At 47.6% G+C, this 27,797-nt stretch overlaps 1 protein-coding gene across 2 annotated transcripts in view; it reads right to left on the minus strand.

Annotated features, from left to right (window-relative positions):
- Window positions 1-27,797, minus strand: part of MGAT4B (alpha-1,3-mannosyl-glycoprotein 4-beta-N-acetylglucosaminyltransferase B) — a 50,569-nt gene that overhangs the window by 3,620 nt on the left and 19,152 nt on the right. The window contains exons 2-10 of one of the 2 annotated variants that reach the window (XM_057409526.1): window positions 11,501-11,680; window positions 10,681-10,821; window positions 9,725-9,858; window positions 7,118-7,164; window positions 4,882-4,995; window positions 4,403-4,478; window positions 3,911-4,025; window positions 3,047-3,177; window positions 53-160 (exon numbers count right to left, since the gene is read on the minus strand). In XM_057409526.1, the coding sequence (XP_057265509.1) occupies window positions 53-160; window positions 3,047-3,177; window positions 3,911-4,025; window positions 4,403-4,478; window positions 4,882-4,995; window positions 7,118-7,164; window positions 9,725-9,858; window positions 10,681-10,821; window positions 11,501-11,680 (1,046 nt within the window). The remainder of the gene's footprint in view (window positions 1-52; window positions 161-3,046; window positions 3,178-3,910; window positions 4,026-4,402; window positions 4,479-4,881; window positions 4,996-7,117; window positions 7,165-9,724; window positions 9,859-10,680; window positions 10,822-11,500; window positions 11,681-27,797) is intronic. The other variant, XM_057409527.1, reaches the window with a different exon arrangement.

The following is a 27,797-nucleotide window of genomic DNA, read 5'->3' on the forward strand; positions in this document are numbered from 1 at the left end:
AGGCCTGGCACAAAAGCCACATCTGCAGTTTGGACAGGCGGCTGGCACCCACCTTCAGCTTCTGTATCTTCCCAGCCAAGGAGGAGTGGGTTCCCACGTGCTGGAAGAGCGACGGCTTGAAGCGGATCCTCAGGTTTGCCTTCTGCCTGTCACAGTGTTTCTGAAATGAGACAATCCCTCAGTGCCCCAGACTTAAACCTCTGCAGTCAACCGCAACCCACGAGAGGAACAGACAAGGGTACGAGGAGTGACAGACATCCTTTCCTCCCCATCTCTGTGCCCGTCTTTGCTGCTTTGGCTTTCATTTGGTAAGAAGGCTTTTAACCACACTCTGTAGGAACCTGACTGTGACTCTTGGCCACTCACTCGCCAGGCAGCTGGGGTGCCCAGGTTTAAGTGCCAGGTTTCTCCTTGCCAAGCGCAGCTTAGCAAAGCTGAGCACATCTCTGCGCTGTCAGCCAGGGACGGCCACAGAATTGAGTTTCTTTTGTCCATGGCGCATTGGGAAAACCTTCCTCCTACAACTCAGAGCTCAGGATCACCGAAGTCTAACGTACATTAAGGCCAGGGATATTCAGAGCCTAAATGAATCATCAGCAAGCACAGGCCCTTTCCACACGGGCAGTTTTCAGCTTGTTGGCAGGTGCTGTTAAGCAGATGTCTGGCACGTGCCATTGTCAAAGCTGTCTGACTGTTTCATACTCATCTCACCATGTAAATAAACTTGGGAGATGCAACTGGGATCCAGCAGCAATTTTCCGTGTGGTGGAGGGAGAAAGATAATGGAATGGGAAAAGGAGGACACAGGGGAAAACCACTGAGAGCATGGAAACAAGTGGTCACGTTTAAAAATAGCTGAATTCTCTTAGTCTGGGGGAGTGGGTTCTGACTTCTGCTTTTTCCATGAGAAGAAAAGCGTGCACACCCCTGCCACCATCTGCTCCTGCAGCCCACAAAGAAACCCTGGCACCAGCAGGGCACAGCAGGGAATGCCAGCCACAATGAGCCCCTGTGATGTGCTGCGGGCACCAGGCAGGGAACAGCAGGGAATGCCAACCACAAAGAGCCCCCCTGATGTGCTGCCTGCACAAGCAGCACCGGGAGCTGGGAAATTCCAGGCATGACCCCTATGAGCTGCAGAGGAGATAATCCCCTGATCCAGTTCATGTTACATTAAAAATATTAAAACTAGCCATGCTAAAGGCTATGGCTACTCATCACCAGCAATCCTAGATGCAGCCCGTCAGGTCTGATCTCTGGATGGGGAGAGGAGGAGGAAGGGGAACAGAGGGAGCTAAAGCATCACTTGATTTCTCTTTCTCCCTTTTCCCCTTGTGCTAAAGAAGCACTTGCTGAAAGCAGTGTTGTCTCCGTTGAGCCAGGAGGGGAATGGCTCTGTTGGTGGTAAGAAGGTCATCCTTTCAGACAGCTCTAGCCAGGTAAATCTAAAATTAGTTGAAAAAGAAAAAGCAGGATCTATCCAGAGCAGGCAAAGCACTTACCGAAAGCTCAGGTCAAACAAAATTTCAATCAAAAAAGATAAATCCTCCCTGCTACCAATTTGATTCTGCACAGTGGGATTTACAAGGGGAAGTCGTGTTTGAAAGGGCGCTGGGCAGGGTTAATCATGCAAACAGTGGGGGAAAGGAGCCAGAAATCCACATGGGAAGTAGGTTAATTTTTAAAAAGGCAACACGTTCAAGAGGTCTGCAGTTTCCCCTGGGAAAACCTGGGCTCTGCCAGGTACGAGAAGATGAGTGAAGATTTGCTAAGGAGAAGATGATCCTGCACAGCAGGATCTGCATTTACTCTACGCTCAAGCTGAGGATTTTGAAGGCAGGGGGACACAGACAGCAGCATCATTCCCAGCTCCATCCCAGCATCCCGTCATCCTGCCTTCACCCATAGCTGTGAGGACCCTGGGGGCTGCCAGGCAGGTCTGGTGATTGCTCTGCCACTCTTGAGCACAGGGGTTGGACTCTCAGGAGGACACAGCAGACACCAACTGAGACTGGTCCTGCTGCACATGGGGGACTGGAACCAACGACACAGCCTCTGCCAGGGATCAGAGCATTTAAACCACATCTTTGCCCCAGTTCTGCAGAGCCCTGAGGATGCCCTGTCCCCATAACACATAAATACAGTATTTATCCCCTGAGCAACCATTTGCCACCACAAAGTAGTTGTGACCATGAGCTCTGTCCTAAGCAACTGCCTTTAATTGCACAGGGACTCCACTGCTCATTCTCTGCCGGAGGAGGAGGGTGAGCAAGCATATGAGTAAATACAATATGTTCATAGAGAAGACAGGAGAGTATCTGGTGGTGAGCTCATCTTACATTTACTGTCACACACGTTCCTCCTCTGCAATTCCCACTCGCTTTAGCCCCTCGCTGCTGCTCCGATGGGAGTTCAAGCACAGCCTCCGCAGGGCACGGGGGCTCCTGTGCTGCTGCCTGCAAGGCTTTGTGCAGACACGTCTCCTCAAGCGAGCCGGCAGCATGAAAACAGAGCCCATTTCACCTCTCTGCACCCTCCTAGAAACCCTGACAAGAGCTCTGCCTTCATTCTGGGACACTATGCAAGGCGGGCTTGCGCTTGGGTCACCTGGGGTGAGCTGTCTGGGCAGCCTGCATGTGTGCTGAGGCGGGTACAGCACACGAGCCCAGAGCCAGAGGGTTATTCTGGGGTTATAGTCAGCGAGCAGGGAACAGCCTCAGGGAGAGAAGCACACCGGAATGAAAAGCAGCACTGAAGAATGGGGAACGGCCACTGTCCTCGAGGACTGGAGCAGGAATACTCTGTTAGTGCTCAGATGCAGAAATAATGCTTCTGCTGGCAGCTGCAGACTGCAAAAGCCTGAACTCCCAGGTCTTGGCTTACACAGTCTGCAAGGACACCCTGCGGCACGCTCCCCAGGATGGCACGGTTCAGTGCAAAGTCAGTGAGCACCAGAGCTCACAGGAAAGATCCTGCGGACACACAGACCAAGGGTGCATTTGCCCACACTCAATAGGTTTCCCCTCAACAGAGGTTGTTTACTTACTGCGTCTTTCTCAGGGTTGCAGACTTTCACCCAGAGGATGTGATCCAGCAGCCAGTCAATGGGTTTGTCCTTATAGAACATCAGGATGAACTCCACGATCAAGCTCAGATCCAGAGACTTGAACATTTTTCCTACAAAGGAAGAAAAAAGACAGCAGTTATGGTATAAAATGTCAAGAATCAGAGCTGGGAAGAAAAAAGCTTGGGAGACTGGGCTGTGAGGCTGGATGTGCCCGTCTCTCTACGTAAAGGAAATACCATGCAGCTCTGGTTTATGTACCACTACTGCTGGCATTGCTAATGCAGTTCTGGATTTAATACTCATTGCAGAATTAGAAAGCATTAGAGTCTCACAGGTCACAACAGTATCAAAAGGTCTAAAACTCTTCTATTCAGCAGTGAGAAATGAGGATGAATAACATTCAGCCAGCTGCCGGACAGGCCATTTCCTGCCCTGAAAACTGCAAGTTTCAAGCCAGTCAAACCAGTATCCAAAATAACAGATCAAGCTGCTACTGCAGCCATGTACTGCTGTTCCCAAAATAGTTCTGTGCTGATGTAAACTTCCTTTTGCACGCTCTTAGGCAACTCCAGATCCCATCCAGCCTTAAAGCTACTGGTCACATCTAAGTTGTTCGACCGTTGGCTGGGCCAATGACCAGGTTTATGTTTATTAAAAGTGAGTATCAGCAGTACCTGCTGTGTGCGAACACAAGGGTCATTGCAAAAACAGGGAGGGATCAAGTCCAAGTATTTCACTATCTTGTGGGACAACTCTTTGGACCAAGAGCTAAGTGCCTGCAAGAACCAGCAGTCATGTGTGCCCATGCCTGATGGGGCTGGGGTGAGCAGGGAAGAACGTTACCAATAAACCCCAGCTGAGAAAACTCCAGGATCATCCACTCCTCAGAGGGCTGCTGCAAGGCAAAGTTCTTCATCGTGCTGAGATAGTTTGGTTTGGCCACAATATCATCCTCCAGCTGCAAGAGGAAAGGACACTCAGTGCCAATGACCCATCCAGGTTCCAGTAAGAACCTCTCCGTGCAGAGCAATCACACCATAGCCCAGAGGAAAGCTTTGACATGAACCTAGTTTATTTCAGAAGATGCTCCAAGCAGACTTTTGTCACCCAATTTAGCAAATAAACGAATCAAGGATCCCTGCCCTCCCTTGGTGGGAGGTCTTCAAGTTATAAGCATCTTGGAAACCCAGCTTTTGAATCTATCTGATTACAACCCGCTCCCACTCTGCTGCATCACACAACTGGACATGTCCTTTGCCCTCTCTCAGCTGGGTACAAGCCACACTGAACTCACAGGTGCACCCACCTCCCCTCCACCCCCAGCACCAAACTCACCTGCACATAATATATGCCTTTGGACTGGGCATACATCATTAAAAAGCAGTAGTCCAGGTTCTGCTTTGTCCTCCACCTGCAAGAGACAAACATGATGGGAGTGCCAATCTCTCCTCGAATACTGAGCTGTTCTGGGGAGCCAGCTGGGGCTTGGTTTAAGCTGGGAAGGTGACACAGCTCTGGGAGCATGGGATGGCATGCGGCCTCTCCCTTTTGGTCTCAAACTGGTCAGCTAAGAGTTACTTCCAAGTAACTGAGGGACTTCCAAAACCCCTCATCGTCTGGGTTAAAATAACCACAGCACAAGGCAAGTCCTGCAAAGCTGGTGTCAGTTCACACCCCGCACCACTTCCTTGGATAAAGCAAGTTTAGGGCCTCACCTGGCCCTGCAGATGAGCTTTCCCTGCTGGAGTCAGTGGGGGAGATGCTGCAGTTACTTAACTCAGGTCTTGCTTGGTTTTAAGCTCACTGATTCTCACCTGACTCTTTCCTTGGGGTCCCCAAAGGATTCCCGCAGATGGGAGAAATCAGGATAGAAATGCGGAGATGGGGAAATTACCTCCAGGAGACCTGAGTGTATTTCCTTTGGGAATCTGAAGGAGAAAAGCAGCAGTAAACAAACACCATGTCTGACACATCATTTCATAGACCACATCACTGGGTAAACACCGAGTTGCAGAGCCAAACAAAATCCACAGCCTCCAAGAGAAAACCTCCCCAGCAGCTAGAGCACTTCAAGGCCTCATCAAAGGACATCAGCAGGAACTGCCATGGAGTTGTAAAGCTGTTCTCTCCTTCCCATGGTGTCCAATAGCCCCACGTTTGTGTGCTCCCCCCCAGCATCCCTCCTCTCTCCCGCATGCAGCTCTTAAGGCCAGCCAAGAGGACCACGAACTTCCTACAGGATTAAATGGACTGGCTCATCAAAGAAAGGACTTGCCGGCATTCCTGACATTTAGAGACTTTTCCAAATACATCAGTCATTAAAAGCCATTTTGCAGAGATTGTTATGCATTTCTGATACGTTACTTAAACCACTGCTGGGCTGTAGTTAGGACAAGCAGCAGGAATTCTACCTGATTCCTTATGCTCATGAAATCAGCATCTCTTTACCCCTGTAACATGGTTAAGAAGCCTTCTAAGAATCAAACTCAAACAGAAAGAAAATGTCACCCATCTGAAAAAATGTACCTACAAGAGCCTGGCAAGCAACAGCAGAGATTATTGTGACTGCGAGAGATAAGCAGGAAAACCAGTTATTTTTACACTGCCTTTTTGAGAACATTTGGTGCAAGGCTGATTTCCTTTGTTTGTGCAGAGCCTGGGGACTGGAGATGGGGCAGAGGGAGACAAAGCAGTGAGATTGCCAAAAACTTCTCCCTTATTTTCCCCTCCCTTATTCCCTCTTCGGGACTGGCAAGATTTTCATCTGACATTATCAAATCTCCCCTTCCTCAGGCAGCAGTGAAACAGACGCTTCTCACTGAGCTGATAAAACCTGCACTGAAGCAGCCACTGCGTTCTCCCTCCTGCAGTCCAAGCCCAGCCTGCCCTGGCCCCACACCACCTCAATCTGGTTCGGAAGAGAACTCATTTCAGTGAACAAGGGAGGAGCAGGAGGTGCTGGAGAGGGGGACGGCAAGAAATCAGATCATTAAGTCAATTAAAGTTTCAGGCCTTCTACGCAGAGGCGCTCTCTGCAGCAGCACCCAGTAATTTCATCAGGATCCATCGGACAATCAGTCCATTATCCCCCGATAAGTGCATCCCCCTGCCAGCAAGCAGAAGGAGGGGAGCTCTGCCAGCTCCTGCACAGCAAGATGGAGGGCTCTGTTTCAGCTCTCCTGCAAGTGCCCGGGAACACAACCCTCCCCACGCATGCCTCAGCCCCTCTCCCATCATCGGTTTGGGATACGGGGCGCTGGGAGGATACAGGGATATCGGCTTGGGATACAGGGCGCTGCCCTTTTGCATCTCCTCCTTACAGTGACTGTGGTCTTTTAGAAACATGCAATCATCGCAGGAGCTGGATGGGAGTCACAGCCTCTTCTCTCACCACCCTCTTCTTTTGCCTCCGAGCTCTGATGCTGTTAACGCCTGGACCAGCTCACAGTTAAAAATCCATCACTGGCTGTTGCTTAAACAGCCACAGATGAAGCTGCAAAAGCCACTAAGACTCCAGGACATAAATAGCAGCTAGCGTGAGAGACTAATGTAACTAGTGCCTGAAACAAGGGGAAAACAAACAGGCTGGAGCGGGAAGAAAAACGGATCACGGATTTTAAAGCAAAAGAAGGCAGGAGCATTCGGGTGTGCTTTCCACATTGCCCAGTTGCTCTGACTCTGCAGAGCAGGTAGAGGGCTGTACTAGACACAGAAACAAGTGCCAGGATTGCTGGAAACCTAAATCAATCCATCCTCTCACAACGCCACAGGACAGAGAGCGCAAAACGAAACAGCATTACTGCGTGTGTTACATCCCGCGAGCACAAAGCAGCCGACTGGAAGCCACACACAGGAGGCATTTTAGGACCAGCAGAAAGCAGCAGCAATAGCAAAGACAGTGCAGAGTCTAAGAACAGAAGAAAGAAAACAGCAACAAAAAATAAACCCAAAAGGGAAGCAGCAAAGTGTGTATTTTCTCCTTAAAGAAGCCGTTCCCTGGCCTCACGACAGGCACAGACTGTACAGCTGTAGTCACTTGGAACTGCTTACAAGTTTTTGATGTTTTCTGCCACTCCGGCTGTGTACTGCGGATCCGTCTGAAAACAGAAGATAAGCAGTGTTAGAGGCTTCAGCCTCAGCCTGTGCTCCCCGTGGCTCACAAATCCCCTCCAGCACACTCCAGGGGGACTGCCAGCACCTCTGCACCACCTCCATGTCTCCCTTTATCCCATTTAATCACTCTCCCCATGCTGATGGACTTTTAGAAGCCCTCCTTTATGGCCAGTGTTAACGAAAGCCATCACTCACCAAAGGACTCAAGACCCTGCACATCTTCCCCACGTGCTCTCTCCTGTAACTTCTGCCCCTGCCAACGCCAAGCGAGTGCACAAAGTGTTAACTCCTGGACTATTTATTTTCTCCATAGAAACTGTCTTTCATCCAAGCAAATACTCTTGGCAGAAAAGGATCCCCGCCCCTTTTGTGAAAAAGAGGGGTCTATTTATAAGTGTGCATTTTTCATTTCAGGTTCATTTTGATGCTTTTCTTCCTAGAAAAACAGTTTCTTCCCACAATCAACCCGGCAACCCGTTAACAGTTGGGGGGCAAAGGCCATCAGTGCCGCACACCGCTATCTGCAGGCGAGATTAAGTGCAAATATAGGGACAGGCACCGGACAGAAACCATCTGCACAGTGACCGGGAATACAAAATCTAAGAACAAAGGGCAGGAGACCTGCTTCCTGTTGGTGGCATTGTTTTGGGCTGCTGTATGGATCATGGGACTTCATGTCTTGGGTGGACCTGCAGACGCAGCATCACAGAAGCGGGGACCAGCTGCTGCTGTGCTTGGCGCCAGGCAGAGGTGAGAAGTGAGATGCTGGGGATGTATGTGTCAAGCTGAGGACAGGGTTTCCACACTGGAATGGTGACAAGGGAGCGTTTTCTCAAGAGGAAAAAGGTCCCTTTCCCAAACAGGGCTCAGGCTCCCAGTGGTGGATTGATTTCTTACCCCAGTGCTGCCAAGAAACAGCAACAGTAAAAACAAAGATAGGAAAGATGCTCCTGGCTTTGGGAGCAAACACACAGCTCTGCTCCAAGCACCTGGCTGCCACTGAAGTGGTTATCATGTGCTGGTGACAGCCGAGCTGTCCAGCTCACGCCAGGGCTCCCCTCCACCAGCCAAGGAGCCCCCAGCTCTCCCAGGCAGCCCAGCCACTGTGGTTGAAACTCGTGGTGGTTAGAAATGGGTCAGAAATGGGAAAGCCCCATCCCCAAAAGGACATTTGCTTGCTCCACTTATTGTCCCGAGTCTCCAAATTATCCAGTGTCCACTCCAGGTTCATACCACCCTCTCCACTGTTTACTCTTTATCCCACGAGAGAGGAACTCTAACAAGCAATGCCAAGTGCAGGTACACCAAGAAACACTTTGGGAAGAGGCACAGCGGGCACGGCCGTGGTCAAAGCTCGGCAAAAGGATGTTGTGCAGCTACGAGAGCAAGCTTGGCAAGAGAGGACAGCAATGGTGGTGGTGCTCTGCAACGTCTACCATAGCCGTTACTGGGATATGGTGCGTGTGCTCCTGCACTTCGCAGTACCAGAACTAAAGTATTCATTATTCACTTCCCTCATTACAGGTACCCCAGGAAGGTCAGGAGCTGCCATCACAGTGTGCACCTCATTTCCAAGTCAACTACAAAAAACATTACTGCCGTCCAAAACAGGACATGGTTTTGGTCAAGTTGCTTAAAACATCTCTTGCTTTAACTCCCCTGCTCTGAAAACAGCCATCAAACCTGTCCTGGCTCAAAGGGAAATGATGGCCAGGACTCAACATCATCCCGGCCACTTTAGGTTGCCCCCATCTGTGCACACCTTCCTGTACAAAATACCAGCCAGAGACCTGAAGGCCAAATGCTACTCAAAACATCACATTATGGGTAAATAGGCAGGAAACCCAGACATTTATCTCTGTTCCGCTCCCCGTAACATGCTGATAAACTGAGGTTTATCTTTCTCATCGGATTTCTGGAAATTAAGACAAACGCACTTCAGGCTCAAGAAAATAATCCTGAGGGGAAAGCCATGGAGAAAAATAACCATCTAAACCCATACACAAAAGCAGCTCTCATGGATTAATGTATCAAGGCTTTTTAGCCCTTGGATTCAGCAACTGATTCTGGGCTCCAGATACCAGTATGAAGAGGCATGCTAATCCCAGCCCCAAATCAGTGGACTTTGAGGTTCCGAAAGGGCGTTAGTGCTGTCTCACAGGTACACAGAGAAACAAAACTGCTTCAGAAGCAGGTCTGGGAGCTCCCCTAGACATGACCACAGGGCTGCTCCAGCATGTTTTGGGAATAACCAACCAAAAGCCATCCCAGTTTAGATGGAAAAGATAAATGCATGTGCTACACCAGCAGTTGCTAATGTTATGTGTTTGCCTGCTCACATGCTGACCCATTATGGCCCAATCAGTGTTTCATTATGGGCAGGATACACCTAATAATGCTGGTCAGGCAGCAGCCCAAGGCTGGGCTTATCTGCCCCAGCAAGCAGCAGAGCTGACCTGCAGGTGAGCAGCCATCCTGTTTGGCAGACAGCGGGATGGGATGGGGGCCAGGGAAATGGGGTAAACAGGCAAAGCTCTGTCTTACCTCAGCAATGAGGACGACGATGACGGAGTCCTCCTTCTCCTGCTGAGTGAGCTCCGAGATGAGGGAGTTGAGGGTGTCGGTGAGGTAGGAATGCACCTCCCGCTTCACGCTGGGGATTCCCATCACGACAGACACTGCCCAGGGCCATGGAGAGATTTTAGAGAGGGGGGGTGTGCTGGGACAAGGCTCTTTGCTCTGCTCCTACGACACCTGCTTGGTGCCATGCTCCATCATTAAACACCAGCAGTGATGAGTAGGCTGGCGGGTTCCTGGGCTAAGCAGTGTTCCCATACTCCTGTCCCTCAGCCCAGTACCAACCAGCAGCACCCCAGTGTGCCAGGCTGGCAGGGCACCCTGGCAGGGCAGTCAGACAGACTCCTTTTCTCCCTGAAGTCTGGTGTCTAAGGAAACATCCCCAACCCCTCCCTCTCTTAGGGGCCTTTTCTGCCTGTGAATGGTAGCTTCGGGATCACATTTGTTCTCCAAATCCCCTCCATGGCCAGAAGCACATCAGTTTAAGAGTCAGGTCTTTGGCTTTGGGTTGGGATTTGGGAGCAGGGAGGAACTGTCTAGTAACCAAAGTCCTATTTCAGATGGGATTTGTCGCCTATGACAACTTGAAAGTCTCCATGAAACTCCCTGCAAACTATGCTTTCATCTGACCACCTTCCAGGCAAAGCCTAGAGCACTCTGGAGATGGAAAGCAGCAAAATATATCTGGCAGAAGCGTCGAGAACGTTTCAGTGCCAGTCAAGAGCAGACACAGCACTACCCCATAGACTCGCAGACGTGACATGGCTTACCCACCCCACGTGTCACCAAGGAAGCTTGCATGATGCATGCAGCCGTTCCTCCAGCCCTGCTCATATCCATACCACATCCAGGCATGGAGGAAAGGGGAGGGACAGGCACCAAGGTGAGGAAGAGCACCAGAAGCAGCACTAATTCCCATTTACCTCCAGTGCGCCCCTGTCCCACATGCACGGCTGGCTGCAGACTGTTCTCCTTTGACAGCAAATGTGGCAAATGATGGAAGATGGTGGGAAGGTGCAGCACATTCTTGTTGGTGATATTCCACAGTTTTAACTTGGTTTCGTCTTAAAAAGGAAAAGGGAATCAATTGCAAGGCACGGTAGGTAGGAAGAGATTGCAAGGCAAAAAGCCTTTTTGGAGCAGCCTGGCCACCCGAGACTACTGCTGGGTTATAAGAAATCAGGCCAACCTTTAACATGCTACCACAGACCCAATTAAAGTTCAGCAGGAGCCAGGAGGGCCTTAAAGAAGTCCCAAAATATTTGGGAAGTAGGGGGGAGAATGAAGATAAAATGAAGGTCAAATCAGATCTCTCTGTAGGGATCCAATTTTCTTCAACTGTGCAACTTAAAGAAAAAAGAACAAATAAATGGGCAAGGGGTGCTCAGCCAGCCTAACTCCCTGCCCTGCCCTCTCTTTGGATCCCCGTTTTCCATATGGATTCAATACAGCCATAGGAAAAGGCATGTATGACTTGCAAGGGAAATAAAAAGCTTGTAAGCAAGCAAATGGGCAAATCCTCGGCAGAGGTAAATCTCAGTGTTTAACGATGCCTGTGCCCCTCTAATTAAACAGGAGTTTAAGGGTTCCCAAGCCCCTCTGAACCCCACGATTTGCTGGTGCTGGGGGAGAGAAGAGCAGGTCCTGTCCGCAGCCCTGCGCACACGCACACACACCTCTCTACCTCCTCATTAGCAACAGCTTCCACACAGCCCGAGATCCTCAACGTCTCTGTTTATTCACCAGATAAGCTGCTCCAGGTCCGGTTTATATCCCGCAGGGCCTGCTTCTCCGAGATCGCCCTCTTGATCTCCTCCAGGACCAGGTTGAGCTCCTTTGAGCGCTTCAGGCTCTCCTGCTCGGCTGCGTGCAGCCGGTCCCGGAGGGCGAGGAACTCCCGCTGGTAGATGTCCACAATGTCACCTGCGGATGGAAAAAGAGAGAGACGCTTTCTCCTCTGGGCTCCAAAGGGTTTCAAGCCACAAAAGCGATGCTCATCACTCGTACATCCCCTACCTCCACAATCCATGTGGATTTAGGGAGTTGTGGTCCAGCACGCTGGTCAGTGAGAGGGGAAGAGAGGGCAGCTTAAGTCGCAGAACTACAATTAAAAAGCTACTCCTGTTTTTCTCTTTCAACTTCGGTTTCCAGGTCACATAGAAATGCAATCTGGTTCTCTGTGATCGAAGCACACAGCGAAGAATAAGTCGCATGGTAGTTAGTTCTTCACTATATACTCAGACAGGGGAGTCAGCTGCTGGCATTGATTTTACAAGCAATATTCTGCATCTCCCTCTGGAAGTTTGGGGGTGTGAGATGGTGACTGCTGGAGTGAGCAGCAGGGAATCAATCAAGTGAAATGAGAACTGAAAGCACTGGTGGTGATGGCCTGTTAAAGACAAACCCAAGGAACATCAATATTTTCAATCACCTTGCTCCTTGCTTTGGATTCCTTATGGCATACAAAGGAAAGAGTTTTAAGAGCACAAGTCAAAGAGTGTTCAAGTGGGTAATTCCAGACAACCCCTGGACAGCATCTTGATGGTCTTCTACAGGTGGCACAGGGCATCTCATGGATGAGCATGAGTGATGGAAAGCAAGACAGTGGGAAGAGCGATGCGGCTGTGCAGGGACATGAGGGCAGGGAGGAGGCAGCACCTCCTAACCTTTCTGAAACATGGCAGGATAAAGAATGTCAGGAAATAGCTGCCTGGAGGCTTGTATAAATCCAAGTGTTTGGATACACACCTTAAGGATACATCACATATAAAATATATAAAAATAAACTTCTGATAGGGTAACAAAGCTTTTTCTTTAAACCAACATCTTATCAACATGCCTTTTTTAAGCAATAAAACTATTAAGAGCTTTCAGCTGGAACTAACTACACAATAGCTGGGAATGGAATCAGTTAGCTGCTAATGAACTTTCCTGGGCTGTTTTTTAACCCATTATTAATGAAACCACTCATTTAAAAAAAAATCTACTTTTATCTGTGGTCACTCCTGTGTTTTTAGTAAGGCTTTAACTCACAGGAGTTAAAGGAGTTACAAGTCTGGACTATACCCAGAACAGATTTATCCACTGACTAGTAGACCTTTAGCCCAGGGTCTACAGGAGAGCTAACGAGAGAGCCCACAACCAGGAGAGCTAATGACCAAAATCACTGCACTGGAACTTCCCAGCACAGGGCTAAATATACATCAGAGCCATTGAAAAAAGACACGCTGACTGCTTCTATTTTGGAGTCCGTAAAGAAAAAGGAATTTTGAAGATCAGACATACCCAGCTCCAAAGCAGTGAGTTTCCAAGACAACAGTGCTTCCCAGGCATGCTTTTGCCTAGGAAAAGTTTCCCCCATGGGTTCTCTTCCCCCTAAAAAAAAAACCCTTCTTAAAGATTCCCTGCTTCAACACCAGGGCACCCCCAAGGCCGTCTGGCTCCTATTAACCTTTCAGTGTTATTTTCAAAGCCAGTGGCACGTGGGGAGGGAGCAGAGGAAGTCACACCCGTTTGATGACTCCGTCCATCTGACAACACGTTATTCACAGAAGGTTAAGATACAGACACAAACAGGGCCAGTCCTTCCTTTTTCCTGTGTGGTGCCGCTCGCTTTCCACTCCCATTGAGAAAACCTTGGAGAATGTGCACATAAACAGGTTAACACCCCGCCCTGGGAGCTGCCACGGGAATTCACAGAGGGATGTCAGCCTTTAAATTGACTGCGTGATGAGCTAGGGCTTTACCTGCTGGCACCTCGCAGGCATAAGAATAAACCTTTCAGCTTCCCAGTAGTACCCTAGATTATAGGTTTTCCTACTTGTATCTTTCACGGGCTGCATCTGTGAACAGCAGCAAGGAACAAGTCTTCACTTTCTGCCTTTGCAAGACAGGAGGGCAGCAGGAATCATGCCTGTGCAAGGCTGGAAGCATTTGGCTTTCAGCATACCAGGGGGTTACTATCCCATAGATGCTATCAAAGCCAAATCACAGCTAAAGGCTGCCATTAGATCTCATCCTGCAATACCTGGGAGCAGAGTAAAGGCAAGGCTTTGCACTTAATGGCTTTTTCCAGAGCACTGCACTTCGTTTGTGTCGGATTTAGAAGGGAAATGTCACTGATTATTCCGTCACTAATGACCTGCCCGCCGAAGCCAAGAGCTGTACTTTTCATTAGAACTGCAATGGCGATGTGCAGTCAACCATTTACTGCTTTTCTAGCTAATGGTTGGAAGTGAAATTGTATTTGTTTCCACTGCTCTTGTCCTGTGATGTCTTCAGAGGCTTTCCATTCTTTAATTAAAATTTCATGAAATTTAAAAGCTGATCGATCGTGCCCGGTTCCGGTGACAGCTCCAACAGTCCGAGACAAAGCCCAGGATGGCTGGAACAGTTTCCCATGAATTTCCAGTAATGCCATTTTGCACTCGCCGGGCTGCAAAGACCCGTGGATGCGGATCTGCCGTCCTCACAAAACCCCTCAGCCAGGGCTCTCTGAAAAGCCACAAAGGGCATCAGAGGATAAATGGGGAGGGAACTGGTTCCCATCTCCATAAGGAAGGTTGGACACAGAAGTGATTTGCTGCTAATTAGGCTGAACAAATTTTTCAGCTCGTGTCAGTTCAGCACAGGCCCTTTACCTTTCAAAGCAGCAGCACTCCCTATCTACATATTTATTGTATTCCCTCCCAGCACAAGATAGCAGAGCTCTTAAAATATCTCCAGACTCAAGCACTGCAGGATAAAAACTCCTGTAGCTATAACTATATTAAAAGAAGACTTGGCTAACTTTTTCTTGGGAGATAACACAATGCTTCAGGCTTAAAATACACTGGTTTAATAAAGAAAGAAACTCAGAGTTAGGCAATTGTCTGCAGGACAGAGCTGGGAGACCAAAATCCTCTCAAACTTACAGCACACATCGTGCATGCCCAGTGCCCTGCAAATAACCCATTTCTCACCTTGTCATGCTTAATATTTGCACCCAACGGTCTTTTGCAAAGCTTGTCTTTAGAAACAGGCTGGCTCTAAGGCTCCAAGCGAGCATCCAGCAGCTTCAAACAGGCCAGAGAAGGCAGCACTGGGAACAGCTGAGCTCCAGCCTCCATCTGTCCATCCCAGCGCTATGGGAGTGGATCTGGGGGTGTATCCCTGGAGGGGGGAGCAGTAGCCATAGGAAGCGTCCAGCTGAGCATCACTCACTGACCCACAGCTCCCCCTCTGCTCCCTTCTCTGGCCCCGGCTGTGCCTGGCCACGGCTGCCAGCTGAGAACCCTCTGCTGGGTTTGCTGGGTGACAGCGTGAACTGCTGGTGAAGCAGCAGGCAGGGATGCTTGAATCGGTCCCTTCCCCAGCAGCCAGGATGCAGCAGCGTGCAGTGATGGGCACACGCTGGTAGGGCTCCTGGGGCGCTCCCTTGGAACCTTATAGGAGCTCCACAGAGCTGACCTGCAGCATTCCCAAAGGCTTTCATCCATCCAAGTCAGCATCCGTTTAACAACAAGTATTTCTCTGTGATGGAGAATTCTGCGGCTTCATTCTTATTTAAGTGACTATAAAGTGCAAACCAGGCTTGCAGAGGTCAGGGCTGGGACATCTGTGTCCACTCAGCTTATCCATTTTCAAATTTTGAGTGAAAGCAAATACCTAATCGGATCCTAAACCAGCAGATGGGCACAAAATCAGCCCAGTGCCAATAAAACCCCACCATGAAACCTCACAGCCCTCCATATCTATTTATGTCTATATATATCTCTTTATATATACAGTCAGGAATATTATAATTCTGTATTCTTCTGCATTACTCTTTCAGCTCACACTCCAGCCTCCCAGGGAACCTGCAGTGCATTTTAAACGTGTCCGTATTTCAGGACCAATTACTTCTGGTTTTGTTCTCTGCAGATAACCTCTCCCAGCAGAGCAGAGCCATGGCCAAAGCCAGAGCTTTCCCTCCAATTCAATCTTTTCAAAAGTAAATGCAAAGTCTTTGCTAGCTGGATTTGCTTCTCATTAGGAAGACTTTCAAGAGACTTTGTTTAAAAAACTCAAAACAACCCTCAAACCACTAAACCGTTTATCCTCATGAAATCTGGGCTTTGAGAGCACAACGGCACCTTTTGACCCGCCTGTTACAAGAGTTCCCAGGGCAAAAAGAGGCAGAAAAGAAAGTGCAGTCCTCAGTTCACACTGCAAAGGGAGCTGGAGCAGAAAACTAAACTGCCTACAGAAAATGTCCCTGCAATGACTATTCCTTTGTTTTACTTGAAGCACCCCTTCAATAAGTAACTGCTCCCGCTCTAGGACTTGCAAGGGCCTAAGGGGACTCCAGAGCACACAAACAATCCTTTCCCCATTCTACAGCACCTATGGAATCCAAAAATGCAACTGGTGAAGCCCAGGGAATGGAGCTGGTGATCCATCCCACCATCCCTGTCCCCATCCCAGGCTGCCTACGCCTGGCTTCGTCCGCAGCCATTCACAGGAACTCCTGGAGTTAGATGATGATTAGGGACTTTCTTCCTTTTATGTTTTGATGTTTAATGATTGATATAATGCTGGCACTGCTCCACACATTACACTCTAGATTGCCCTGATTGAATCGCAGCGTTCATTAGGTATTTTGCTAACAGAATTTCACTGGACCATTAAAATGGATATTAGAGGAGTTTCTGTACCGTATCGGTGAATTAAACTCAGCAGAAAAGGATAGTACTGCTTTACATGGAAATCTGACGGTTAGCGAAGCACACAGGTATTAAGACACACAGGTACACAGTCACTCTACAATAAACATTTTATACCACTGAAAACAAAATGTTGCCCTTTGCTTTTTTGGCTGTAGAAGGAAGAAAACCCCTTTAGAGACTCACCGTGAACTAAACCCAAACACAGCCTCCAAAAAGCCACTTGGAAGCAACTCTGCAGGGGTACGTGGAGCTACAGGTTAAATTGTGACACTAAATATGTCCTCTTAAGTAGCAGAAAGAAATAGAGAGGATAGTTGAGCATCTAAAATACCCCCCAAAAGTCCTTGCCTTGCCAAGCAGGATGAAGATGGAACAGGTTTTTTCCTTCCAACCTGAGGAAAGGGTAACTGTGCTCCTGTAAGAGGAGCAAGATGACAGTTACATCGTCTCTGCTTCCATGAGCCAGCAGACCATCGTACCTAGTCTTAGACTCATCTTTTAAAATCATAAATATTTTGGCAGTATAGGATAGCATGTGTGCTACCCTGAATAAGGTCCATTATGTAACAATCATACCAGTCAAACGCACTCCTCTGTGCCATTACTGTGCTTCAGCCTAGAGCCTGTGCTCAAGCACCATCCTGACCAGTCATGGAGCTATTCTGCAGCATCATGGTCTATGGCATGTTACAAAGAGGTACCCAGTGTCCCTACCCAGTAAAAGGCACTGGCTGCCTGGCTGGGTGATGTTAGCAGGAGTGATCAGCCCCGCACCATGGAGGCTCTCGCACTGCTCTGGGTTGGCTGCTGGATTTGAGCATCCCACTCTATCACCATCGTGCTGAACTAACACATCAGCTGGCACAAAAGGCTTATTAAAAGTCAGCCTGCCTGACAAAATGATCCTCAAATAAAGCAAGCACTGCTACCAGCTGCAATCTGGTGGTGGGGAGGGGGGAGCAGGGCTTTCTTCTAATAAAGCCATTTAAGAAGAGCCTGTGGTATATTTAACAACATTTCAACCTTCAAGAGCTCTGCATAATGAGATAGAAATGCAACGCATCTCTCCACTGATGGTCTCTACCCAGGGAACATGGGCTCCCTTAAGTCACCATTTCTCGTTTTTCCAGCAGTAGGTTTTGATCATATTCCTGTTGCATGTCTCCTTGCTGGAGTTTAATGACTCAGCCCATATGCCATCAGAAAGAGAGAGGAAAATATGTATCACCTGCACCTTATTATTTCAAAGTAGGAGCAACTGTTTGCATCTGAGATCGAGTTCAGACAACATCCACACAGATACTTCCAAGAATAAGCTTTAAAGTCCTAAGAAGTAAGTTTTCAAGGCTAAGTAGATTTCCCATTATGAGCATGGTGAACCATAATATGGATGGTAACATAATTCCCCTTCCAAGAAGGAAAGCAGGACACAGGGATACCTATGCCTGGACCCCAAAAGCTCCCCAGGCTGCTGCAGGAGGGGTGTAGGCTCTAAAGCAAGGATGTAGAAACTCAGAAATTAGGAAAGCAAACAGTGATGCCCATCACCTATGCAGCAAATATCTTGGATCAGGATAGAGGAGGCAGCAGAAGCCATCAGACTGCTCTCAGATACCTGCAGAACCGGTTTGGGATCTCTTCCTGCAGCCCAGCTCCAAGGGTAAATCACACTGAATGATACAGAGAGCTCAAGATCACTGCAAATCCCCCGGGTTGTACCTGCTGCAAACAAAAGCATTGGCAGGTGAGGAAATCCCTGGTAGGCATAAACCACCCCCAGCTTCTGCAAGGGGAACTAGTCCTGATTTTTCCTGGGGTTTTATCAACCCATTCAAGGGATTTAACAAGGCAGAGAAAACAGCTGGCAATTCATTTTGCTGCAAAACAGCTAAGGAGGAGAACGGAAGAGGGCAAATACTGACACTGAGCTGAAGATAAAGAAGGCAGAATTAAATAGTGAATTTTCACCATAGCAAAAGGTTAACTATCAGGAGGAAGCCATATGGATTGGTATTAAACTCACCGTCTAATAGATTTAGTGAGGATCTGGAGAAGAAGATGAATTTGTGAAGTAGCCAAATGCAGAGCTGACACAAAGGTAAGCTCGTCAGAGCCAGAAAAGAAGCAAATGACCGGGAGAAAAGGCAATAAAATGGCAAATTGACATCAAGGCTGATGGGTACAAATTAATTGGGGGCAGGGGGAGCAAGGTACTTTTCACCTGTTTTTTAATTAACAATATTAACTAGGAAGGAGACCATCAGCATCTTGATGCTGCTCTTCAGGCAGCAGCAATCCAGGGGAAAAAGGGAGGTGGAAAAGGAGGCAAACAAGATGTTAGTCTGCTTAGTGGACAGGATAGGGAATAACAGTGTGAAGATTATAACATTATTAAAATGATGCTGACTAACCCCAGAATAGTTTTCACCTCATCTGAAAAGGAGTATTATTACAGACTTAAAAGGGGCTTTAGAAAAGGGTGATGAGAATGATCAAAGGCCTGAAAAAACACCCACCCTGCTCTATGGAGAAAGAAAGAAAATAATATACGAGATTATTCATCTTAGGATGGGTATAATAATAGGGCTCATGACGAAAAGCATATAAACCAGATTGATATAATGAAAATATATCACAGAATTCCATCCTTCTCATCTCACAAAATAGGAGTAACCATTCAGTTGAAATATTAATTTGAAACTGATAAAAGAAAATGTATTGCACAGAGAAAGTATATGATATCTCTGAATTCACTGCCATGGGAAAACACTGGAAGAATGAATACAAACAATGTTGAAAGAAGGTGCTGCAAGAACAGAGGTCCCACGAGATGGGGCTGAGACCAAGGTGGTCCCCAGCCTCATCTGCATTGGCAATCCTCTTTTCCCCCCTTTTTGGGTGAAAAACACCCAAATCTGTGTTTCCCTTCCCAACTTAATTAGGAACATTACAGCCTTCATCTTCAAAGCAAAGCTAATTCATTAAAAATCTAATTATTTACCTGTGTAGCACGAATAGAGCTTTAGAAGCATTTTCCTCACAAATGGGAAGCGAAGGCTTTGTTCTTGGTAGGTTTTTTAATACTCTTTATTTGATTGGGGAATGAAAACATGCTGAAAGTGAACAAAATAAAGCATTACAGAAATCATGGGTCATTACGCCTCGTAATAATTGCAGCTCTACAGGGTTTTTAAGTGAAGACATTACAGAGGCTAACCTGGGTGAGGGGTGGGAAGAAAGGCGGGTGGAAAGGGGAATGAGAAAGGCTGGGAGCTTGCTTATGTGGTCAGTGCTGGTCTTGGATCATCCAGGTCCAGGCACATCGCTATTGGTGCTGACCATGCCATGAGTTGTTTTATTTGTCACTTGTGGCCGTCAGCTTCATGCTGGATTGCAAACCATCACACGCAGTAAAAACCCAAATTGGATTTGCTTGGCTCTCCCCACTTGCAAACCTCCAGACTGGATTTCTTTCCCTTTCGCCTTATTCTCACCACAAATACCAAAGTTAGTGAGTAAGATCTCATGAACCGAATCAGCCCTGAAGAGCGAGCTGATGTCTGGAGGACGCAGGACCACGTTCCTGTGGATGCTGGCAAAACCTAGCTCTGGAGCTTTAAAGAAGCAGAAAACCCTGAAGCAGAGCAAATGCCTCACAGTCTACTAGGAAACCCCTTTTTATTACAACCTAATTATGTTAATAGTGAAACAGAGGCCTCATTCCACCAACCCCCAGAGCACCCATGCATCCCACTCTGTGCCTAGTGCTAATGGCTCATGAGTCCAGCCGAAAGGAATCCCTCCAAGAAGGGAAGCTGATCTTTGCAAAGGTCACTGTGTTAATCATCACGCCCTTTCTCCAGCAGCAGCTGTCGCTAATTGCCTGTGAAGGAGTGGAAATGAAATTCTTGTTAATCCTCCTCCCAACACCACTAAAATCCAACATCATCATCGTCATCCTCCCCACAAATGACCATGAGCCACCAGCACTTCACAGCTGATGGATGAGCTCTCAGGATGAGATGCGGCAGTGGCAGGTGGAAAAAGCAGTTCCATTTTGCAAACTGAAGGATAACTTATTGATCAGCAGCAATAAGTGCCAGGACATTGTCTTTCTCCACCACCTTGTGCGATCGACCATCGCACTCAGTTACCACCAGACTCAGAACAGCCGAAATCCTGGAACAGGGGGAATTTGTTTGATCAATAACATACGAATCTTTTGGCAGAGCTGAGTGTATGACAGAATTTTACAAAATAAAGTACTGCTGTGTTATAAATCAGAGAACACATATGGGAAAGTTAGAGTGATGTACTAAGCCAGAGGGATATCAAGGAAATCACAGAAGTTCTGGCTGGAGTCACTGGCTCCGCTGATGTTAATAGCTGAGAACTTCCATGCAAGTCAGGTTTGACTTCTTTTTCCAAAAGAGTAACTCATTTGCAATGCATGTGACTGTGTTAGAGTGAAAGGATATTTAGAGTGTTCCCTTCGCTCCAGTGTTTATGTAAATTGTACATCTTGTCTAACTACAGATCCACGGCAGCAGATTACAATTTCCTTATTGTACCAATGCCCTGATCGGATGCACGCCTGTGCTGGTGGTGGGTAGGAGCAGACTCTTTAAATCACCACGCACTGATGATGGGATGAGCTGGTCTCAATGCATTTCGTTTTAACCGTCTTAAATAATTCGCAGGATGCTTAAAATAAAATGCACACAGAACCTTTTAAAAATTACTCAGCATTAATATTTGAAATATTTATCCCCCAGGGTGTGGACTTGAAACATGAGCACTTAATGGGGTACATTTTCTTCTCTCCAGAGAAAAAACAAGACATTGCCATTAAATAGCGCAGTTAGACCAACCCTAAGTGTTGATGCTATCTGAGGGCTCTTGTTTCATTTTATATGCTAGGATAATTCCTGGGAAGAAAAACATACCGCTAAAAGAGCAGGAAGACCCACTTCTCCCTTTTCCATTCAGCAGCAAAGAAAACATGAGAAAGGGCTATCAAGTAATACCAACACCCCCTTTGACAAAACCACACCAGCCTGCTTTAGAGTGAAAAAAAAAAACCACTGGAAATACAAACAAGATGGAGTTCCCACCTTGTAACCTGCAGTAATTCAACTTTTCCCTATTTGAAAACACAGGGACTAACACAGAGCCAGGAGGCCTGTGTTCCACATCCGTTCAGCTGCAGAGCTGCCTGCCAGCCCCATGCCAGCAGCAGTGCTCTTCCAGAAGATGGGCTCTGCTATGAGGCAACACAGATGCTGGTGATGGCACAGCACAAGGTGTGGGTTGCAGGACATTTCAAGGGTAGCAAATAAACAGCTGGGGAGGAGGATGCTGTCTATGCGGGTGTCCTACTGCTAAGACCTTTGGTTGCTTATTAAATGATGCCTGAAAGCTTCTCAACAAGCTGCTGCTCTTAAATGTAACTGTCATCTCCCACCCACCCCATGCCAAGCTCCAGGGTCTCACAAGTGGCTTTCAATGATCTCAAGCTAGGAGGGCCAAAATGGGCAGGGTGCTCTCTGCACTGTGCCTCTTTGGATGATGGCACCGACACCCATGCAGCCCTATGGCCTTCATGGGCTGATCCAGCTGGAAAGTTAAGCATCCTCATTATGGGTTTAATTTTCAGCCAGATCACCCTGCTGACTGAGCCAGTGGTGCAAAGGAAGCACATGGGAACTAGGATGCCCTTTTGGACAACAGCCCAAAGGGAGAGCAGTTCAAATGTCTTGTGAAACCACATCCCTAGAAGTTTTGCTTTCTTGCAATGTCAAATTTACTTAACGGCTTAAAGGCAATGCACTGAGCCTTACAGCATGCTGCTTACCACCTCCAAAAATAGGTATGCTTCCCGTAGCCTGGGACCACAAGACCATGGCATTTATGCTTAATTTCACAACTATTCCTAAAGTGCTGTTTAGACCTGGCAGAGGACACTTCACGCTCCCTGTGAGCCGAGATGCACAGTTCACACCTCTCATTTCCTCTGAACATGCCTATTTAAATGCATTTGGGTTTTCAGTATTTCACACACCGTTACCTTTACTGGTGGCATACATAAGGTAATGCTATCTGCGGCTCTGTGGGCTGCTGTGGCTCAGTTTTCCAGACTTTCCAACTCAGAGGGAAGCTATGTTACAGAGAGATTCAGTTTGACATGTTTAGGTGCTGCAAGGGGAACACAAGATGGACAGGCTGCCTGCTGAAAGCAAAAGAGACCTTGTCTCCCTGTTGGAACCCATGAGCTGCACCCAACAAACAGACTCAGAGCCCACGAAGTTTTCCCCTATGGAACAGTTGCATCTTATACAGCCCAGAAAGCACCAGTGCAGATGTATGTCCATATTTTCTTCTTCTCTAGGGATAAAACATCAAGAGAGGGCAGACAGTCTGTCAGATAAAGCAGCAATGTGGAAGAAGTGGAGGCAGAGCTGTGTCATCATCTCCAGCAAACCCCTGTCTGAAGAGGAGCAATGCAGGTGGGTGAGCTCCAACGCTGTTATGGGCTGGGAGGAGAGGCTCAAGACACACAGCGTCTTCTGGGGAACTCATTATTTAGTTTTATGACCATGGAAAACAACTCAAATGTATAAACTGTAAGATCATCATTGTGCATAGATAATTATGACTAAGAAGATACTCTCAGAAGACTTCCACAGCCATGTCCAAAGCTATGCCATCCAGAGGGACCTCGGCACACTTGTGAGGTAGGCTGATGCCAACCTCATGAAGTTTAACCATGCCAAGTGCAAGGTCCTACACCTGGGTCGGAGCAATCCCAGGCACAGCTACAGGTTGGGCAGAGAAGAGATTCAGAGCAGCCCAAGGAGAAGGACTTAGGGGTGTTGGTTGATGAGAAAGTGAACATGAGCCAGCTTCAGTGTGTGCTCGCAGCCAGAAAGCAACCGTACCCTGGGCTGCATCAAAAGGAGCGTGACCAGCAGGTCAAAGGAGGTGATCCTGCCCCTCTGCTCTGCTCTTGTGAGACCTCACCTGGAGCATTGTGTGCAGTTCTGGTGTCCTCAACATAAAAAGGACATGGAACTGTTGGAACAAGTCCAGAGGAGGCCACGAGGATGATCAGGGGACTGGAGCAGCTCCTGTATGAAGACAGGCTGAGGAAGTTGGGGCTGTTCAGCCTGGAAAAGAGAAGGCTGCGTGGAGACCTCAGAGCAGCCTTCCAGTATCTGAAGGGGGCCTATAGGGATGCTGGGGAGGGACCCTTCATTAGGGACTGTAGTGACAGGACAAGGGGTAACGGGTTAAAACTTAAACAGGGGAAGTTTAGATTGGCTATAAGGAGGAAATTCTTTCCTGTTAGGGTGCTGAGGCACTGGAATGGGTTGCCCAGGGAGGTTGTGAATGCTCCATCCCTGGCAGTGTTCAAGACCAGGTTGGACGAGGCCTTGGGTGAGATGGTTTAGTGTGAGGTGTCCCTGCCCATGGCAGGGGGGTTGGAACTGGATGATCTTAAGGTTCTTTCCAACCCTAACTGTTCTATGATTCTATGTCCAAAGCCAAAGGGGCATTCCGACAGCCTTACAAATCGAAACAGCAGAAGAAAATCTTGACTTTTCCATAACAAACCAGAGTAAGCCCTGCCAGTGCAAAGATACTGAAGGGATCCCGGATGCTGCCAATGTGAGACAAACATTTATTAGCCCTATACTGGTGCAGAGCAGCACAGCCTCAAAGAGCTGCCCCATGCTCTGCACCACCTCCCTGGCACTGTGTGTTTTGCCCAGGTGTGTGTCTTTGGGCACCATTCAGAAGTGGCTGGACCATTTCAAAAGCCAAAGTGGGGTCAGGATGCCAACAGAGCACTGCTTCATCATCACTGCACCCCAGTGACATCCACTAAACCACCTCCATCACCCCTGCAGCTCTGGCACCGCTCATTTGCAACCCAGCACATTGACTGTAGCCAATTCCCCGCACGTGTTTTCCTGAGGACAAGCCCAGCAGCTCTGTATGTGTGTGGCATATCAGATTTACAGGCATGATGTTTCTACACCCCTTCCCAGCATAGATTTGGAAGGTGTTGGGCAGGCAGCCATGCAAGCAGCCAGGAACAGGCAGTGCACGAGTGCTAAAAGAGCCTTGCACACCTGCAAAGGCAAATAAATTCTTTACTTTAGCATCAGACTATAAAAAGAAGCTATAAGAGCACATCACTGCACATGAAGGGAAATTCATTCTGCTGCTAATGCCCATAACCTCCCTACTGAGAGTAACGGATATCAACAGGAGAACAGACATCTGAGAGTGCTAAGATGTGCACTGTTTTTTCACTAAGCTTGTTCTGGGCACACTACTTGAAATACAGAATCGCACAGTTCTTCTTTCTCCCCAGCCCTCAAGCTGACGTAAACTGCACATGTTTTAATACTTAATGTCATTAACCATTAACATAAATTACCAGGGTTGTGATGAAGTCTCAGGAAAAAACTCAATTGTTTCTTCAGAGCTATTCCAGTTATACACCAAGTTACATTTCAGTTTAAATAAAAAGCAGCTCCTATGATGGGTATTCAGATAAGAACTTGGTCTAAATGATGCTGGACGTTCCTTCCACTTTTGAAATACACAAACATACACGTTATTTACGATCAGCAAACTACGGGGACTGGCTGATCCTCTGGAGCTAAGGAGGAAGAGCCAGATGATGTTCCAAAGGCAAAGGGAGAGAAGAAAAGCCAGTTAAGTTTCCCAGCCAGGGCAACTATTTATGGTTAGGAGCCTTTTCTAGCTTCAACTTCTTCAGCAAGGAGACGGGACGCACACGTCTTGCTGTTCAAAGGACATCTTGTGCATATGAGGAAGTCTGTCCAAATCGCTCTGGCTCCGGCCGCGGTAGTATGTTTAGTACACTATTTCCAGATGTGTTTTCTATCCCCGTCAGTCCGGCTGCTGCCTCGAGCCAAGGGAGTTATATAAGCTGCAAAGCTTAATTGGATTATTTAGCCCACATTGCCAAAAGGGAACCAGCTGGGCAGCCTGGGGAGGACCAGGCCCACCACCGGCTTGGGGGGCAAAGGGAGGGAAGCCAGGAAATAAATGAAAGAGTTCATAAAGCAAGCCTGGCCTCCCCATCTCCCTCGGATGTTTTCTCACAGCTCCCTCCCTTTCACAGAGGGTGCAGTAGATGGTATTTTAATAGAGGTACGTTTTCCTGTTTTAACAATTAAAAAAGAATGCAATAAGCACTTAGAAGACACGAGCATTTCCTCTCCACACTAGCAAGCGTTTCCTGACTGTGCAGCTCCGCGATATGGAATAATACATCTAGCAACTTAGCTTTCCCACAATATTATTTTTTCCCAAACTTTGGCAGTTGCGGTGGCTTATTCTCCATTTAAGGGCATAATCCTGCTTGTGGGATAACCCATCCCAACGGATCTTCACAGATGTAATTATTAGGGCAAAGTCCTAAAAAAGAAAAGTGTCGCAACTATTCTTGGGAAGAAATCAGGAAAGAGGAAAGAGAGAAGCTGAAGAGTTTCCAAGGGCTGTAGCTATGTAGCTATCAAAGTGTGCCAGAATGATTTCGTTCCTTTTACTCGTAATAAAACTGGATAGCTAAGTCAGAAGTTAAGACAAGTATATAAACTCACACCAAACTTGAAGCAGGTTGTTGATTAAACAAAGGGTACGTGCATGCTTGAGAGCTACTAAAACCCTTGCCATGAGGGCCTGGATGGACTTTCTATGGCTTCACTACAAATAATCATAAAAAAGCAGCCTGGCATCCTTCTCTGCCACTGCTGACAACATTCCACTGCTCGCCACCAGGCAAAATGCCATGGATAAATTCAACAGATTAAAACAAGCAGAACAGTACAACAGGCAGGGATGTGCTCAGTTCTGCTGGAAACAGCTACACAAACACTGTGAATCACACGCAGCGCTCGGGGAGAGAAGATGCCTCTCACCGCCCCAGCTCCGGTCCCCAAAGCATCGTGAGCACAACAAACCCCCAAAATCCGGGGCGGCAAAACTCCACCACCTGCATCCGTGCTGCAAGTTGTTATGAGTATTGAATAAGGAGCTTCCATTACCATGCTGGACAGGGTAATAGCAAACAGCAGTGGTGACCAAAAAGCTATTTACACAAGGGCTCTCTGCTCGGATCCCATGATTACTAGTTATGGAAATGTTTCAGAAAACAAGAATACAAAGAGAGGCTTCCACAGGGCACGGCGAGCCATGCAATTTGTGCTGTGCTGGGACTTCGTAAATCAAAACAGAGGAGTTCTGTGATTCTAAATCAAAATCCAAGCGATGTTTACAGCGCTCCAGTTGTGCCTTAAACTTTATTTTTCTTTACTGCGTGCATTTATGCCCTCGGTGAGTGGCAGCGTAAAGCCCTTTGTGTGACTGATGGGAAGCAGAAAATTGGCACAGCCTGATTGGGCAAACTGGCCTCACCTCCGTTATCTGCACTAAGAGCTTCAACAAATTTGTGTAATACCCAGCATTATAGAAATGGATTTCCAACCAGAAGAGCAGTTGGCAGGATTAAAAAGTAGAAAAGCACATGCACGTATAAAAATCAGGAGGTCTGCACATGATCTAATGGAGCAAGCAGAAAATAACTGGGCATGCTCCCTGGGCCTGGGGACTGCTTCCTTTACAACAGGCAGTAATGTCTCATTATGGGGGAAACAAACACAATAAAGATGAATATTCCATCTTCCCCTGGCTACATTTTACATGTTAAGCCAATACAAATTCTCAGGTTGTATTCCACAAAAATAGCTACTCAAAAAATAAAACCTGCTGGCAGCACAGCAAAGCAAATTTCATTTGAAAGATAAATCCTACATTCTTCACAGGCAGATGTGAAAATAGACCAGACTTTATCATAACAGCCCCTCCCATGAGCAAAGAAAGCCACAGAGTAAATTTACAGCAAAGAAGTTGTTTCTTTTCCCTTCTTCCCCTTTATTGCTTAACTCAACACAGACAAAATTACTGGCAAACCAGCAGTTCTTGCATCTTATAAATAGACACCACACACCTTCCCAGTGCCGTGGCGCTCTGCAAGTCAGTATGGAACCAACCCAGGGCTTGGGATCATCAGTAAAACACTTGGATGGTGAAACTACATGGATGCTGCAATTATTGTTGTCACAAAATGACCATTCAGTATTTCTCCACTGAGGCAAGACCGTACCAACCCTACGCTAACAAACACAGCCTTGTCGTGGTGTCTGGGCATGAGAGCGCCTGACACCAGCCAGTGGCTGCCAGGAGAAGATTGCTAGCAATTAAAGGACCTGGTTAACTCCAAGCTGGACCAGGACACTGTAGCATTGCTATCTCTA

This window comes from Pezoporus wallicus, unplaced genomic scaffold (genome assembly GCF_028554395.1).
Source record: "Pezoporus wallicus isolate ANWC-B61680 ecotype Strahan unplaced genomic scaffold, APGP_CSIRO_Pwel_v1 contig_8166, whole genome shotgun sequence".
Classification (NCBI taxonomy): Eukaryota; Metazoa; Chordata; class Aves; order Psittaciformes; family Psittacidae; genus Pezoporus; species Pezoporus wallicus.